The sequence below is a fragment of the Phytophthora infestans genome, genomic scaffold, assembly GCF_000142945.1.
Source record: "Phytophthora infestans T30-4 supercont1.100 genomic scaffold, whole genome shotgun sequence".
NCBI lineage: Eukaryota > Oomycota > Peronosporomycetes > Peronosporales > Peronosporaceae > Phytophthora > Phytophthora infestans.
In genome coordinates this window covers 157,846-174,095 of record NW_003303659.1, presented here as the reverse complement: position 1 = coordinate 174,095, position 16,250 = coordinate 157,846, and the positions used below count along the sequence as shown (strand labels likewise).

Here is a 16,250-nt window from a genome sequence, read left to right as displayed (position 1 = left end):
ATTAAATAGGGGGGGGCCGAAAAGGCTCCCAGAAGATAACAGAGCAGAATTTTCCTAGTCCAAGACACGTGTACACTTTTCCGGTAAGTCCCTGCATAGGGCTGGATTATGCCTGCTGTTGATACTCGAGAGGCATAACTTGTCGGGTATTGACTGGTAGCGCAAAGAGATTAGGTCGGTCCGGGTAGGACAAAAGTCTCGCTACGCGCGAATGAAAGCATCACGACTCAGCGGACCGGTACGTCGGATAGACCGGGTGCCGTGACACTTCTAGCTGAGCAGCCTCTGCGCTCGGTGACCTGTAAAAGCGCTCGCGCGCCGTCGTCCATCCTTCGGTGGAGGGCACAGGGTTTGTGAACGAGCTCTGCTGAGCTAAACTCGGCGGAGCCTCGGAAGTGCTCTGACTTGGTTAGTCGGAACTCAGTGGAAGCGAACCTTTCGTCTGTCCCGGCTGGGCCGAGCCGCGAGGGGACCACCTTCTGCGCAGGCTATACAAGCGCTGACCTAACTCGGCGATTGGTTGTGGTTTGTGTAAGGAATCCGCATCTGACGGTATTTATGTGTTCTACTACACCACAGTTCACATTGGCAAAGATGGTCGGGGTCGTGTCCAAGCCAGAAGTCGGAGCAGCCAGGCCTTGCGTCGTCGTCGGATGGTCGAGCATCTCCAACAACGGCACGTCTGGGGCCAGCTCGACGGCAGCGTGACTTGGCTGTTTGGGCAGGTTGTCTATAACGCTTGCGGACGGAGCTACCTGGGTGAGAGGCGCCAGTGCTACAACAAGGAGGGGGCACGTGCCAAAGTCCGCGTCAGGGAAGATCGACAAGCCCTGCTATTCGGATGTCTTCATCCGGATGAAGCGAACGAAGAGCACATTTCCCGGAGCAGCGCAAGGTCGGGCGCTCGGCCGAACAGATACCACAGCAGGCAGAGTCTTGGTAGTCACTTGGACAACTAGCGTTAGCATACAAATACATAAGCATACTTTTTAAATCACCCTTTGAGCACGGTGGGGCTTTGGTGATGAAGCCACCACCATCTCGCTTCATACAAAAGTTGTCCAGTTTTTCCACCATTTAAGCAACCGAGCCTCAAGTGGGTCTGTGCCGAGGGAACTGTTCAAGTAGCCACAGTTTAGCCTGCCGGTAGTATTGCATCAAAGTGTTTCAAGCCAACGGCTTGCTTTTTTTGCCCTCATTAAATGCAAGATACATACCAAACTTATCCATCACTGATACATAACACTTGCCAGTCTCATTACGTTCAATGCAAGTTCGTACATACTCATCACTTACATTCTCAGTTTTTTAGAAACTTCTTAAAAGTTGCCACTGCTGTTGTCTTGGCTCTTTTTGTGTGTTCCACACTCTAGTTCCGCTAAGCCCATTGCTCTTGTCGGATAATTGCAATAAATGCAAGTGATACGATGTTGACTTGTCTAATCGGTGGCGATACACATAATTTTCGTACTGCTCCGACCCGATACGTCGGAATGGCTGGCTTACATGACTCACCTAACCTCGTACTGTCTTATTGGTCAAAAATGCATATTACCGGGATGTGACTTGACAATTATTTTTGCTTTGATGATGATTGGCCATTTTATTCCATACAAAATTTAAAAATGTTAGGTCGGATACATTGTCATATTCAACCATATCCCCAAAAGCATTGTGTATTCTTAGACGATTTCAGTAAGCTTTTTGCCACAAGTGGCCCCACTGTACGCCTTACAATTTACCTACTTGACCCGCATGAAAGCGTACTTAAAAAATTTATTCGGCAGAACTACTGTACCCGCTAACGTCGTCTTAACTTCGGCCGTTGCAGTCTATTGGAACTCGGCCGAAGATAACAGATATTGGTAGCGCTCAGTATACACTTGAACTAACTATGGGAGAGTAAACGTACCCCCGCTAACTTCGTCTGCAAAATTGATTGGTTAAAATAGAACAGACCACTGGCGAATTCTCGGAGGGGCAAGTAAGCGTCGGAGTCCGCGAGGACGGCTTAAACGAGTGCGTGGTGAGTTCGTTTGGACGACGTACAACTAGATGCGCTGCGGGGGGTATGTGCTACTCCATCTACTCTTTCTCTGCGATCCCTCTGTTGGCTAATTAATTGCTTGTGGTGTGTTGATGTATTAGAGCTCCTCCAAGCGCAAGACCACGTCTGCTTAAGCACCAAGGTGCCTACATCGTCCACTGCCGAACCTGGTTTATCCCCGGGAAGCCTTGTGTATTTTGCAGTCGGAAGAGCTGCCCAGTCGGAAGAGCTGCCCAGTCGGAAGAGCTGCCACAGAGCCGCCACAAAGACACCATCGGTCCATGAGACCCTACCACTTTTCTCAATGGATGCACGCCAAGCTGCATTACGCTTGCAGGCCATTGGAGCGCAGGTACATACGCTAATACTGTCGGTTTGCTGAGTGTGATGCTAACTACTGTCTGTCGTCTTTACTTTTGCGCTAGAATGAAGGGCGCAGTTATGTTGTGGATGGCAGAGCCTCGCGATCAAAGCGAATGCATGCCGCAATTAGTCTTTGAGGCGCATTATGACAGTATGAACTTGGCGAGGGCAACCGCTGAGGTATGGCTGTCTCGGCAGAAATCTAAATTGGCCTTTATTCTAATCTTTCTGTTTAATCAATTTTTTTTCTGTGGTCTTCAGCTTTTTAGTCATATCTACTCTGTAGTCACGACGCTGAAAAGCGGATGCGCGACAACGAGCGGAAGGCAGCCCGTTGACCATCACTTAGTTCGCTCCAGGCTTTGACAATTCCTGTAAGTTTACCAGACCTACGTCGTTTGCGTTTCCCTCGTTCTACTTTGTCAGTTTTGCTCAAGCCTGTCACTAACAATGTCTCGCATTGACTAGCCATGGTTACCATAGCAGACATCCACTGCATCCTTTCCAACTCGTGAACTGGCGCTGGGATAGGTGGTATACTAGACAAATCAGCAACGTACGCCACAATTTCGACAGCACGCAAGCAGTCCTTTTGACTTCTGTTGCCACGGGATTTGGAAAGAGAACCGAGACCCTCCACGAAATACTGCACCAAGAAGTCGGACAGACGCTTGCCCCTCAAGCTGGATAAACTGTGTGGCCACGTTTGTTCTACCATTGGAGGACGTAGTTCCAGTGTTGAGGCTGCATTTGGTGGCTGGGCTTGCTCCGCCACGTTGCCGGTACTGCACACAGCGCACACGGTGTGCTCCATGCGAGGCATGTGATCTAACCTATCTAATATTTGATGCATCATGTTTATCAGACTTTCATTTGCAGCAACAAGTTCTTGATGCCCAAGTAATAACCTCTCAAGCGTATCCCCAAAGGTATGAACTCCAACAAATTGTTCCGCTTGTTCTTCCATCGTGAGACTGCTTTTATTACTTTCTACTGGAAGCGAGAGGATGTTATCAGTAACAAACCGCTTCCGGATATTGCTACCCCAGTCCAGCAGCTCCTCCTGACACGAATGCAGCTGTGGTAACGCGGCGTGTACACTCTGCATTTTCTGGTGAACAATGTGCTGTGGGGAAATTGCTAGCGTGTCTCGGTAATACATTAAAAACGTCGCGGTAAGACAGTCAGCAGAACCCTTCGGGGAAATCTTTGCAAAATGGAGAAGCCGTAAAGAGTCAGCAAATTGGCTAACTCTGGTGTATGTTTGATGTGATTCCATCTCGAAACAGGCTAGCGAGGGTGAATGACCAGCTTGCTTGGTATCTATCCAGCCGCCCAGCACTTAAGCAACATTTTGGTCTGCAGCAGTGGTAGGTGATATGTATTCGAGAAGAGTTGCAAATCCATCCACTGACCACAATCCTCTGTGTGCTAGATCCGACAAGTTGACGCTGGCGTTTGAGCTGGCGTACGCCGCACCACCTCGTCGTGTTGAATGCGACTGGAGATTTCTCGTAAGTGTCAACGTGTGATCATACTTGTACATGGATTTCAATAACCTGTTGATGTACGCAGCCACATGCGCTTCCGTCGTAGTCTCCAATACTTGTGAGAACACCCTTGGCGAGGCGCTATACGGATTGGCAATTAGCTGAGATGCCAAAGCATGGAAAGGGTCAATACTCCAGCATATAGGAGAACAGAAAATCGAAATACTTTGTTGTTGTCGAACTTTTATGCTGCAGAACGAAAACTCAATTAATAGGAACAGAAGAAATAGTACTAGCTAACTCTTACCGTGTGACGTCGATGAGAACAAAGTTCCCATTCCAGTGTAAGTCTGAGAAGTGAATGGTGCCAGTATCCGAGCTGCGTCCAATTGCGAGCCCATGGTTGTTAAGCAGAGCTCTGTCTAGTAGCGCTTCGACATCATTGCGAAGAAAGAGAATTGTAGAGATAGAACGTAAGTCGTCTAGTGTCATAGGAGGAGCCTGTTGCTTCAGCTTTTTTCCAGTCGAAATGGAAAGCATGAGATATTGTTTTTGAAGATGACGACGACATCGTCGGTACCACTCCGGATCGTTGCGGAAAAGCTCTGTGCCAGTCGTCTCTTCCAGCTGACGCTTGATAGAGCTGAGATAGCTCATCGACGTCTGCCAATGGATGTCAGGATCATTAAACAAAAAAGATAAAAACTTACCAAACATTTCTTTTGTCACATGAGCTGCTGTTAGCGTAGCTAGCTTCAGAGTCTTGTCTACATGTCTGGTCAAGAAGGCATTGAGCTTCGCCCTTGCGGACGCATCTTGCTTCTTGGAAGAGGGGCCAAGCTCACTCTCCATCAAGTCCACAATCGATTCCACGTTGGTATCGCCTGCCATCTCCAAAAGCTTTTCCCCGACTGGTCACAGTAAGGTGACGTTACTTGAATGTTGCGCTAAGGTAACTTTGATTATCTTCGTCAGACGAAGTTAAGTAAATACCCTACTGTAGCCTCTTTTAAGTCACCATCGGGAATTCCTTTTTTAAAACTAAACTTATAATTTAGGTAAAATCAGCATACCAAAAAATATTTTTGCTGGCAATGATGCGCAACCGACCTCTGAAGTAGTCCGTATAAAAGCGTTTCACAACTAAAAAAAAGGAAGAACCTACTTAAGTTCTCCTTAACTTTTAATTTATTTGCTGTATTCAAGACAATGTGACAGAACAAGTCGCAGTACAAACGGTTAAGCATATGAAAGCATTGCTGTTTTGTTTAATGTCCATCGGTTTTTGACCAATGATCATTTTGTTTTTTTCGCTACCAAAGCTTACACAAAAAAGAGCAGTTTCATCGAAAATAGGAATGTTTTAACGTTTTAAGATGACTGCAGTTCAGATTTTTTCAAAGACATTTATTCTGTAATACCGGTATATACATAATTAAGTGGTGCATATCTACATGTATCCTAGTAAGTACTGCCATTTAAAATGAGTCAGTGGTCAAAAATCATTTTTTGTGACAGGTTTGACTGTTTCCATGGACATTATCCCATTCACAATAATCTGTAAGCTGTGGCCTATCATAGCACGCAAAAAGCTATTTCTCCAATTCCAATTCCTTCTTAATAACGATCGCAAGAATCCTCTACAAATAAATCTCATTTTTCAAAAATATTTTGGCGCGCAACGCTTCGCGCCCGGTTTCAAATCCAGTGCCGTTCCCCATACAAAGTTCCAATCGCGATCATGGGCGACAATGTCGAAGTTCGGTCCGCTCCCGCCGCGCCGCCGACCACGCGTGAGCTGGCGTCCCAGTTGCGTGCGGGCTTGTCAGCACTGAAGCGTGATGTGGCCACGTCCTTCCGACTATGTGGCCGTGACTTTGGTATTCTGGGTGCCGAGCTCGTCTCCGCGCTTGAAGGCGGCAGGCAGCGTGAGCGAGCTTCAGCCGACGCCTTGGCCCACGAGCGCGCAGCACGCGACCACCTTGAGACGAGGCTGGCGGAGATTCAGGGAAATATCCGTGTACTGTGTCGCGTACGGCCTATGCCACCAGCCACGGCGGGCTCCAGCGGCGAGGAGAGCGAGAATACAAGCCCAGACAAGCGCCGCAAGCGCGTACAGGTCGAGTCGGCGCAGGAGCTGAGCGTTTTCTCGCCCGTGGATGGGGCACTGTACAAGAGCTTCTCGTTCTCTAGGGTATTCCACGAGCAGCACTCGCAGGTAACAGTATTCAAGGAAGTGGCGCCGCTCGTGCGCTCCGCCATCGCAGGACGTCACGCCTGCGTGTTCGCTTACGGTCAGACGGGTGCAGGTAAGACCCACACGATGCAGGGGACGCAGAGCGATAGGGGGCTGTACTACAGAGCAGCCGAGCTCATCTACTCCTCGATAATGCAACAGCAACATGTTTACGACTTCCAAGTGAGTGTACAGATCGTGGAGATCTACAACGAAGAGATCTTTGATCTACTGGCTCAACCCAGCGTCAATTCAGGTACAGGGACAGCTGCTACAATTACAGGGCCAGGAGACAGAGGCTCGCCGACGAACGCCAGTATGGGCTGCCATGTCGGCGCCACAAGCATGTGTGGCAACCAGCAGAGCAGCTCGTCGTCTACACTGGAGATCCGACATGGCGAGAATGGCGTTTACTTGAAGAATGTGGAGACAGTTCATGCGCCAAGTGCCAAGGAATTTCACGAGGTTATTGCTCGAACCAAGACGAAGAAGAACGACCGCAGCAACAGGTCGCATACCGTTGTGACGATTGAGATTCAACGTATCAGCAAGGTTAATGGAGATGCAGAAACAGGCAGACTAGTTCTCGTGGACTTGGCAGGATCGGAACGACTCTCGAAGACGGCGGAGACGCCTCCACTTTCCGTTCGGGAATCGCAGCACATTAACAAGTCGCTGGCAGCTGTGGGCGACGTTTTATCCGCGTTGTTGGCGAAGGAGAAGCATATCCCGTTCCGCAACTCCAAGCTCACGCACTTGCTTCAGGATTCGCTGAGTGGCAACGCCAACCGTACGCTTTTACTTGTACACGTGAGCCCCAGAAGTGCAGACGTGAATGAGACCATCAATTCTCTCAAGTTTGCGTCGCGTGTGAGTCATATTCAGATGGGCAAGTCGCGTCGTACCGAGCGTGCGGAGATCACGAGACTGAGCGGAGTGGTAAGGCTAGTCTGTCGTGTCTCAAGTCTTCACACACTAACGTTAAAGTGTTGCGGCTGCAGGTTGCCAACCAGGTTTCTCAAATTCAAGCTTTGCAAGAAAAACTGACAGCGGAGCTAGAGCTGCGCAAGAAGTACGAGAGGAGGCTCGAGGAGTACCGTCAGGAGGAGCATCGCCGCAGGACCAAGGGAGACGAGGCCAGGAGAGTTTTGCAGCAGATGAGGACCCCTTCCCCGCCAGAATTACCACCCCCAATCTCTTCGCGAAGGTGGAGTTTGTTCGCTCGAAAGTAAGCCGGTCGGCATGCTGTAGCAGTCGATCCCTGCAATTTCAAATTGATGCGAGTGACTAACGCATGGATGCATGAAGCAGGGAGAAGCTTGCCAATGCCCAGGGACGAAATGGCATTGAAAACGTCGCGGAGAATATTCTACGTGGCAACGAGTCTTCGCCTGAGACTGCAGAGATCAGAACGACGATCAATGGCAAACCGAGTGGAATTTCCCCCCCGACGAACTTCTCAAGACGACTCAGTTTGTCGGCCTTGGATCAAAGGGATGGAGCTCCAGGACTCAAGACAAAACCAAGAGATCGTTCGCTTCCAACTCACGGTAAAAGGAAGAGATCGTCCGCTTCCGAAAAAGTGCACAGGTACGGAATGCCTTGACAATCTTGCACGTTCACGGTACAAAGCCTAACACACGTGGTTGTTACTCGAATAAGTATACTCAAGAAGCAACGTGTCGACGGTGATGGTTTAATCGACCTTACTGAGTCAGATGCAGACAACAGCACAATGGCGTCCAAGCAAGTATCATTCGATTTGTCGCAAGAGACTATCGGGGCGCCGACTTCTTCGCTGCCCTCCCGAGAAACTCATCAACCGCGGCAAACACGGCTTCGGGATGTAAGCTATGCCTACTCTTCTTTTGTAGGTGGCTGACTCGGTGACCCTCGTTTGTTTTTCATCTGTAGCCTGTTGGAAGGAGCGGTGCGTGTCTGTCCTCCAACCGATCAGTGACGGCACCGCCAGCAGCAAGGAGAGTTGCGTCGTCCAAGCGCATCAAGCAAAAGTCGATGGGATGGCGGTGAGCAACAGTCGCCAGCCTCGATGACCAAGAACCGATAAGAGCGAGCACGCCAGCCCATTTCCAAAGTAGCGTTTCGTATAATATGACCACAACTTGCTTTAGCTAATTGTCGGAGTGCCGTTATCAATCGTGCTTTGCGAACGCTCTAGGATCGGACGGGATACCTTCAAAGGTGCTCCGTTACTTGCCTTGGTTGGTGGTCTCATCGAGTTAGATCGGCGCAGTTTCAAGCGTTCAGCCTCGTCCGCAGCATCCACCTCGCAACGCGCACGTTGAAACACCTATGAAGCAGAGGCAACAACACAAGATCGTTAGAATTACGTCCACATACAGTATGCTTCGAGCACACAACTAAGCGTACCGAGCAAAAGGAGGCAAGCGTGGTGAAGAACTCGGTCGGTTTTCGCTTCGGGTCTTCACCAAAGTAGTCCAGCACACTCGAAACTTCTTCCTTTGCTCGGGCTATCCCGTCCGCAAGTGTCTTCATCTGATCTTCAATTTCAGAGGCAGCAGTCTGCATTGCTTTGATGGTGACCTCCAGCCCTAAGCTTTCGACTGCTTGCTGCTCGAAGGCAATCACCAGTCAGCACAGTAGCAAATCGACTCAAATCATGACTTTTTACATGTCCAAACCTTTTCTAGTAGCCCCAGTTCAGTGTTAAGACTTGTCAGCCCCCTTTCCAAATTCTTGAACTCTCCGTCGACTGTCTCGAAAGATTCGCGTGCCGCGAGAGGAACACTTCGCAGTTCTGCCTGGAAGTCGAGTACCTGTGGGTGATTCTTCTTGACGAGTCGGACCAAATAGTGTAAAACGGTCGTCTTCTGGTTGACAGCCTTGGTGTGTCCCAGTCGCAATAGGGAGTCCACAGTAAAGCCTTTGATCCCATTCTCTTCACCACTTCCATTCAGTGTATTGCCCAATTTGAGTACCATGGCCAGCAAGATCTTCAGTAGTCGGCTACCCTTTACTTCTTCACCTGCCTTTTGTAAATGCGCCACCGAAGCAGCGAGCTCCGTGCTGCGCGACGTGAACGACAGTTTGTACACCAAACTTTCCATACGAGGCGCATATCGCTTCACCTTCGCGATCTCAAAAATGAATTTCTCGGCCTATTGATCCAAAACATACAAAGTTAGCATAAACCCCACGTGTAAGGCAGCTAGAGAACTCACCTCGCCCAGCGTTTCCCTATCTCCGGTATAGCCAGAAACCAGTGCCGCCTCCTCCGAGGTTGGCAGGAATTCATTAATTCCGACAAGCTGCTCAATGGTCAGTCCACTGGGGTCAAACTTCGTCACTGCATCAGCGATCTCGCTGTATGAGAGCTTGACTCGGGCCAGCGAAATAGCGGCATTCATAGCGCGTTTCCCGCCGATTAACGTCACTGCCTGTTTACGCTTCAGAGCTTTACTCTGTCCTCGTGAAGAGTCCTTTTTTGCACTGTTGGTGTTCTGGTTCGCGAAGAAGAGAGCTTCAAGCTCGTCCATGTCCACGTCAAAGTCAACATCGTCATCTTCGTCTTCCCAGATCGTCTGCTGGTTGATATTACTCAGTCGGTCTTCCGAAATTGGCTGCCAGTGCAGCTTCTTACGTGCACGCTTAGGCTTCGCCACTGCAACCTTTACGGTCTTACCATCTCCACCAGATGATAACTGCGAAACAGTAGCATCGGGTCCTAGCGCCAACGCACGTACATCAGCGCTCTCGGTCACCATTTTATGCTTAACAGCACCCTCGGGGAGACCCATTTTCAGCATCTTGAAATATTTCGAATAGACTGGGTCATCCTGAAGCTTGACGGCATTCTTCGTAGCAGCTAGCTCCGATACAAGCGCATCGCCTCCTAGATCCAGAGCTTGCTCGTTAACACCTGCGTCAGACTTCATCTTCTGACGCACTGCTCCTTCTGGGAGACCCATCTTCAGCATCTTGAAATACTTGGCGTATGCTGGGTCATCCTGTAATTTGCAATCACTTCCAACTGTCAACTGTGAAACCATCGCATCTCCACCAAGATCTAAAGCCCACTCGTCCACACCATCCACTTTCATCTTTTGCCTGACAGCACCGTCGGGCAAGCCCATCTGCAGCATCTTGAAGAATTTGGCATACTTTGGGTCATCCTTCAACATAACATCATTCACTGAAAGGGCAACAGATCCCGTCGCCTCCGGTGTTGGCAGCTTGGAGAAAAGAGCGTCGCCTCCTAGCTCCAAAGCACGCTCATCAACGCCGTCCACCTTCATTTTCTGGCGAACAGCACCCTCAGTCAGCCCCATCTTCAGCATCTTGAAATATTTGGCATACACGTCGTGATCTTTCAGCAACACTTCCAAATTGTCCGCTTCCACGTCTTCGTTTGCAGACGGGTTCACGCATTTGATATCGTCTTGAAGCTGTGACACGCTCTGAGTCGCAACAATGCGGTTCTTCACCTCTTCGTAAGCTGCATCAGGATCAAAGTCCAAAATAATAGGGTCCAGTCCGTCCATAATTATCTTCTGCTTGACAGCTTCTTTCGGACATCCCATCCGCAGCATTCGAAAATATTTGCCATACTCTTCCATGTCCTTCAGCCGTGCTTTCTCAACAGTAGGTACTTCGTCCATGCTGACATCATCGCCTGTGCTTCCTTCGCTCGAAGGCAGTGGCTGCAATGTCGAAGAATCAACTCCATCTTTTCGCATGCAGTTTTGAACCGCCTCGAAAGGAACCCCACGCTTCAGCATCAACGTGTACTTGCTGTCCTTAGTACTGGCCGTCGACGGCTCGCTTGCTTCACTTGACTTGCTTGCCGTCTTCAGTTCACCCAGTAGTGCATACTTCATATCCACCTTGGACGGACCAGCGGACGGAGTCGCAGTAAAGGTTACTGATGCAAGTGTGTTCGCTAATGACACATCCACCAAAGGGCCCGTGGTACCAGGGCTCGTCGCTGCTTTCATAAGATCTTCCATCGATAAACCATTCGTCGCTAAGAATTCCTTCAGTTGATGAAACTCTTCTGGGGCAGTTAAATGAGATTCCCCATCCACAGACACTAAAAGACTGTCCCGAGTCGCAGCTAGACGTGATGCGTTGCCTCCGTCGGTAACATCTTGTGGGTTCGCTGATGTGGTGCTCGACTCTCCACCAACCCAGGAAGCAGGTACCAACTTCATATTTGACGGAATCCCTCCACAAGGTTGACTTGTTGTCGGGGGTTGCGCCTTCAAGGCGCAGGCGTCGCATTCCCACGCACTAAAGAACTTCTTCACGTACACTGCATGATTGGTGCGATCACTCATGGTCGTCAAGCCAAACGGGATCTTTCGCAAGCCCACACACGTCGTGTGGTAATACTTTCCGCATCGCCCTGCGCAGCGAACGACCTGCGGTCGCATCATGTAGTCGTCTTCGTTACAGGTATCGCACAGCGACAAATCCACCGCTGTAGGGATCGAATACCGCGAGCGCTGGGACTGCATGGCGACAATTTCAGCTGTTGTTTGCCAGCGAAGTGCCGGCTGTCGGTCACTCTCGGTAGAAGAATCCGCAGTCTGTTTGCTTATTGTCACTTCTTCTTGCTCCTTCTTGGCTGCTACCTCCGCTGCTTCCTGAGCAAAACTAGCTGACAATCCCTTGGAATGCAACAAGTCTAGCGCCACATTGGGTGCGTTCTGAGAGCATTGCAGCGCAAACGTAGTGGGAGTCTCGCAGAATCCCATGCGGATAAAATTCGAGTGCATTGCTGGGTCCGGCAGCACGACGTGGTGCTTGGTAATCTCTATCAGCCCCTGCCGCACGGTACTGTTCCCTGTGCAATCCATCCTCACGGAGTTTCGGGGCTTCCTCATGTTGCTCTCATGCAGCACCAGATCCACCGAGAACTGATCTTCGTCAAATCCGTGCTCGTACTGCTTCATCAAGTCCAGATCGTGTTTCTTGAGCGTCACGAGCCCAGGCAGTAAGAACAGCGTCGAATCCGCGTACCTGAATAAAACTCTCGAGGACGCATCCACGTCGTCTGCGTTATCGTAGTCCTCTCCAAAGGAGCACAAGATCGAGAATCCCCCGTCCAACTCGACGCCGTTCTCCCACAGAATGGCAAAAAAACCGTCTTCCTCATTCCAGTCCAGCACCGGAGCCTCCCCACTCTCCCCGACCTGCAGTTCGTCAGTACAGAACACCAACTTGTAGTCGTCCCAGATCTGTACGCAGGGCTGCAGCTCCACTGGCAGTTGTCTAAAAATCACAGCCTTGAGCAGCAATGGCTTATCATTGGGCGGTTTCTGCTGCTCTAACAGCTCGTGGAAGCTAGTAAGAAACCTCTGAATAGATGGGGGCGTCTTCTTCTGCAGTGCATGCGGCGTGAGCGATTTCATGTCCCAGCGTTTCCTGTAGAACTCGACGAAGGCGTCGGTCGGGTCGTCCGCAAGTCTGGCGAACAGCAAATAGCAGGCCACGACGACGCCGCTGCGGGTCTTGCCGGTTTGGCAATTAACAAGTGCAACGTGATGTGGGTCTAGTGAGAGCCACGCGTCCAGCGCGTAGCATATGCGGAAAATAAGATCCAAGGGCGGCGTGTGCGCCTTCATTCCGTCTCGCTCCCAGTTGAATTCGAGTAACTGCTCGTGCAGTTTGTCTGCCACGGACTGGCGGCCATCGTCTGCTGTTGCGTCATCCAGCGCGTTCAGGTTAAAGAACATAAAGTGACCGCGGTGTTGCGCGTCCAGGAACTGCGCCAGGTCGTGCACGTTCACCATGTTGCGCTTCTTGTCCGTGGGGCCGTCACAGGGTGCGCCCACGACCATCAGTCGCTCCGTCATGAAGGTGATCTCCAGTGAGCGAGCATCCGGGACCCGCATTTCCCCAAGACTGCCGCGACGCACGAGCCCAGCGTCGAACACGGAGCTCGTGAGGCGCCGTAGAGACTCCATCACTGCGGAATTTAAATGTAGCCATCTACGGCTCAGATTGTTTTTTTTCTTCCGACGTCCCGTTTATGTTCAATTACCACGAAACGACACGGCCAACAGTGTGCACTATTGACGCTACCATGGAGGATCGCACGGCGGAAGCGTGGAAGTGAGTGCGCATTGGGTGGCAAATGTGAGGAAGGAGTGGTGGTCATTTGCATTGCTGCCATTTTTTGGCAGGGCGTTTGGGGGCGACACGGAGGCAGGGCGGCTCTTGAAGAAGCTCTATTGCGGCACAAGCAAGCCCAAACTATCATACCCGAGTATGCGACCGGGTTGATGGATGATTGTTGGGCTATTTGGTTGACGCTGTTGTCTATCATCACAGAACTCAAGTCGAAGCCGCGGGAGACGACAGCACCGTTTATTCCTGGCGGCGGAGTGGCGGGTGCTTCAGACTCGAGAACGCATCAACTGGTGGCAAACACATCGAGTCGGGCGATCAGGGTGCCGATGCCGTCCCAGTACAAAAGAAGCGTTTCGGAGGTGGGTCGATAGTGGAAGTTTGATGAGGGATATGAGTGCTGATCAGTAAACTCTCGCAGACGCACCCGATCGACTACCTTTCAACTCACAAAAAGCCGCAGAGTGAGATTAAAAAGGAGCTGAGCGAGATCAAGAGGCAGTTGGAGGGAGCTCGCATGAGCTGCACGAGGTTGGTCATTGTCCGAAGTATAGTACTGTCAGGATCTAGCTCGATCGTTTATTTTGTTGTTTGCTGAGACTCACTCCGAATCAGGAGAAGGAGAAGCCGCATCAGCTTTTCTTGTTCACGACTGGGAGTATTTTGCCCTGCGAGCTCTTGCCCGGATCTGGTGCGTGCTTTCGTTACGAATGGGTCTAAAGTGACCATACACTTATTATTGTGGTGCAGACCTCCTCGATCAAGAACTCTCTCATGCTGCAGCGTTGCGCAACGGCAAATTCCCCAAGGATCGACCGGCGCAGCTTGAGGAGCTTTACGATGCGGTGCAGACAGAGGTGGAATCTCGGAAGAGCTACGTGTCCGAAATGATCGCTCTGAGAAGACCAGAGAAGGCGGCCCCAGTCGAGCGCGAGATCTTGGAGCGAATGACTGAGCTACGCAAAATCCACGAGCTCATCTTAAAAGAGAAACGAAGCAACAACAATTACAGTAACTAGTAACGTTAGTACTTCGAAGTATTTTAATACTAGTACGGTAGCATCCTGGTAAACAGGTTGCTTAACGGGCGATGCCCAAATAGGGTCCCACCAGTTTATTGACGGGGCGTCGTCCCCTTCCTTCCCCCTGCATCCCTTCGTCGATTGTACATGTTTAATTCTACCCCGTTTCATATCACTTGTCCCCTTCAACTGTTTCAAAATACTCGTCCCTAAATTACACTTTGTTTAATTATGGTGTGATTGTCGTGTTGGAAATCCCACGCGAGCTGTGACGGGGTCACATTGCACCTTGCGCTAGAGGAAGTTAGCTTCCGAGAGTTTACAAACTCAGTGAACGGCAGTTCACAGGTCCCCTCTTTATTTAAAAGAGAGCGAAGTGACCTAATTAAGGTAGAATGTAAACTGAGTATATTTATAGGTAGATAAAGCTTGGGTTTAATACAAACTATAAGTCACCTATAGAAATGCAATGTCGTTAACCAATGGTTGGCTTTGAACGACCTTGGTACTTTGTACCAACTATCCCGAAGTATGACGTGTCATACTTCTGAAGTGTGACACGTCACACTTTATGTAACCAGGGTACACTTAGGGATACGTACCCCGTTACATCCTCCCCACTTAGGTTCGGTTTACCGACCAATCAGAATGAAGAGGTGTTCGTCACAAACTTTCATTCTCAAAGTCGAATACCATCGACTTGGCCGCGCGAGCGCGGCGTAGGCTCACTTCACAGTTAGAGCCTCGAGCAGCAGCCTGTGCGCTCTTCTTCTAGGTCCCCACTTCGACCGTTTACCATGCCTCGTGGCACAGCAAAGAGCGGTGCTAAGACACGCTCCAAGGCTGCTGCCGGTAAGGCGCAAGCCAAGAGCACTAAGCCTCACGGCAAAGGCTCGGCACTTAAGGAAGCTACTCAGGTGGACTCCGAGGCGATCGGTTCCTCGGGTGACGCGGCTGTGGGCAAGCGAGCAAGCAAGCGCCGCAGCCCGTCGCCCTCGGCCTCTCCAGACAATCGTCCGAGCCCTCGGTTCGTAGAACGTGAGTTCGACTCTGGCAGTGAGGACGAAGTCGAGTCCGAGAGCTCGCACGATGCTCCTGCGGGCTCTGCGGGAGGGCACAGCCCAGTGCCCAGCGAGCACAATGATGACAGCGTGCAGTCGCTCGCAAGTGATCAAGGTGATCACAGTCCCAGGACGTCTGTGCGCTCTGAGAGTCAGGCCGCCAACGCTAAGGGCGCCCCCATAGCTGGTGGCGATGTGGTGTAGCGGGATCAGCAAAATCTGCGAGATTGCCAGATCCAACTTACCAACTGCGCCCAGACACCGACTAACGGAGGGGGTCCCCCGATGATCCGTGTTCTGCTGAACTTTCCTCACCTTGTGTACCCGTCGGTAGGGCGGGATCTGCTCTCTCGGTAACTTCCGAAGAGTTCAAGTGGTGAAGCTTGAGTGTCTTGGCGAGACGTGGGGATGGGGTGGAGCAGCAGTGGAAAATATTTACTCTGCGTCCGTGGATGGTTCCGTATCCTAAGCGAATATTCGAGCTTATGGATCCGGGGCCTAGATCGTGGATCTGGCCGTAGGGTTGCCTTGCGGGTGTGTTCCCTTGCCTTTGTGTTTTCCTTTGCGTTGTACTTGCCGCCTCCTGTGACGGGATCTTGAGAGTTGAGATCTTCTAGGGTGTAATTGACCAAGTAGTAATTCGGTTAACCTGTTGGATCTGCACGTGTATAGGAAAAGCTCACTAGGTTGTAGGATCTGGCCAATGTATTATCCAGTTATCACTACCAACACTAGGTTCGCAATTCCCAACCTTCTCCGAGCTCGTACGGCCAATGTAGTTCCGGTTCTTGAGGGCAGGAAGGCACTTGCGTGTTACCGTGCAAATAGAAGTCTGTATTGATATTTAAGCCTATACCTGCCTGGATTTCTACCTTCTATGTCTTCATCTGCTAAATCCCTTACCAGGCTCGGCTGCAT

At 50.6% G+C, this 16,250-nt stretch overlaps 3 protein-coding genes across 3 annotated transcripts; 2 read left to right on the top strand and 1 right to left on the bottom strand.

Annotated features, from left to right (window-relative positions):
* Positions 1-6,223: 6,223 nt before the first annotated feature.
* On the top strand, positions 6,224-7,742 carry PITG_19351 (kinesin-like protein; the record flags this gene model as incomplete). Its single annotated transcript, XM_002896185.1, has 5 exons — positions 6,224-6,392; positions 6,435-7,093; positions 7,138-7,364; positions 7,448-7,612; positions 7,694-7,742. The coding sequence occupies 5 exons, from the start codon at positions 6,224-6,226 to the stop codon at positions 7,740-7,742; spliced, it is 1,269 nt and encodes a 422-aa protein (XP_002896231.1).
* A 522-nt stretch (positions 7,743-8,264) lies between these two features.
* On the bottom strand, positions 8,265-13,086 carry PITG_19350 (formin-homology 2 domain-containing protein; the record flags this gene model as incomplete). The annotated part of the gene is made up of 4 exons (XM_002896184.1): positions 8,265-8,447; positions 8,528-8,709; positions 8,790-9,276; positions 9,340-13,086. 4 exons carry the CDS (start codon positions 13,084-13,086, stop codon positions 8,265-8,267), a joined length of 4,599 nt encoding a protein of 1,532 aa, XP_002896230.1.
* Positions 13,087-13,205: 119 nt separating this feature from the next.
* On the top strand, positions 13,206-14,366 carry PITG_19349 (uncharacterized protein; the record flags this gene model as incomplete). Its single annotated transcript, XM_002896183.1, has 6 exons — positions 13,206-13,234; positions 13,306-13,388; positions 13,454-13,572; positions 13,671-13,780; positions 13,849-13,940; positions 14,000-14,366. 6 exons carry the CDS (start codon positions 13,206-13,208, stop codon positions 14,266-14,268), a joined length of 702 nt encoding a protein of 233 aa, XP_002896229.1.
* Positions 14,367-16,250: the final 1,884 nt, after the last annotated feature.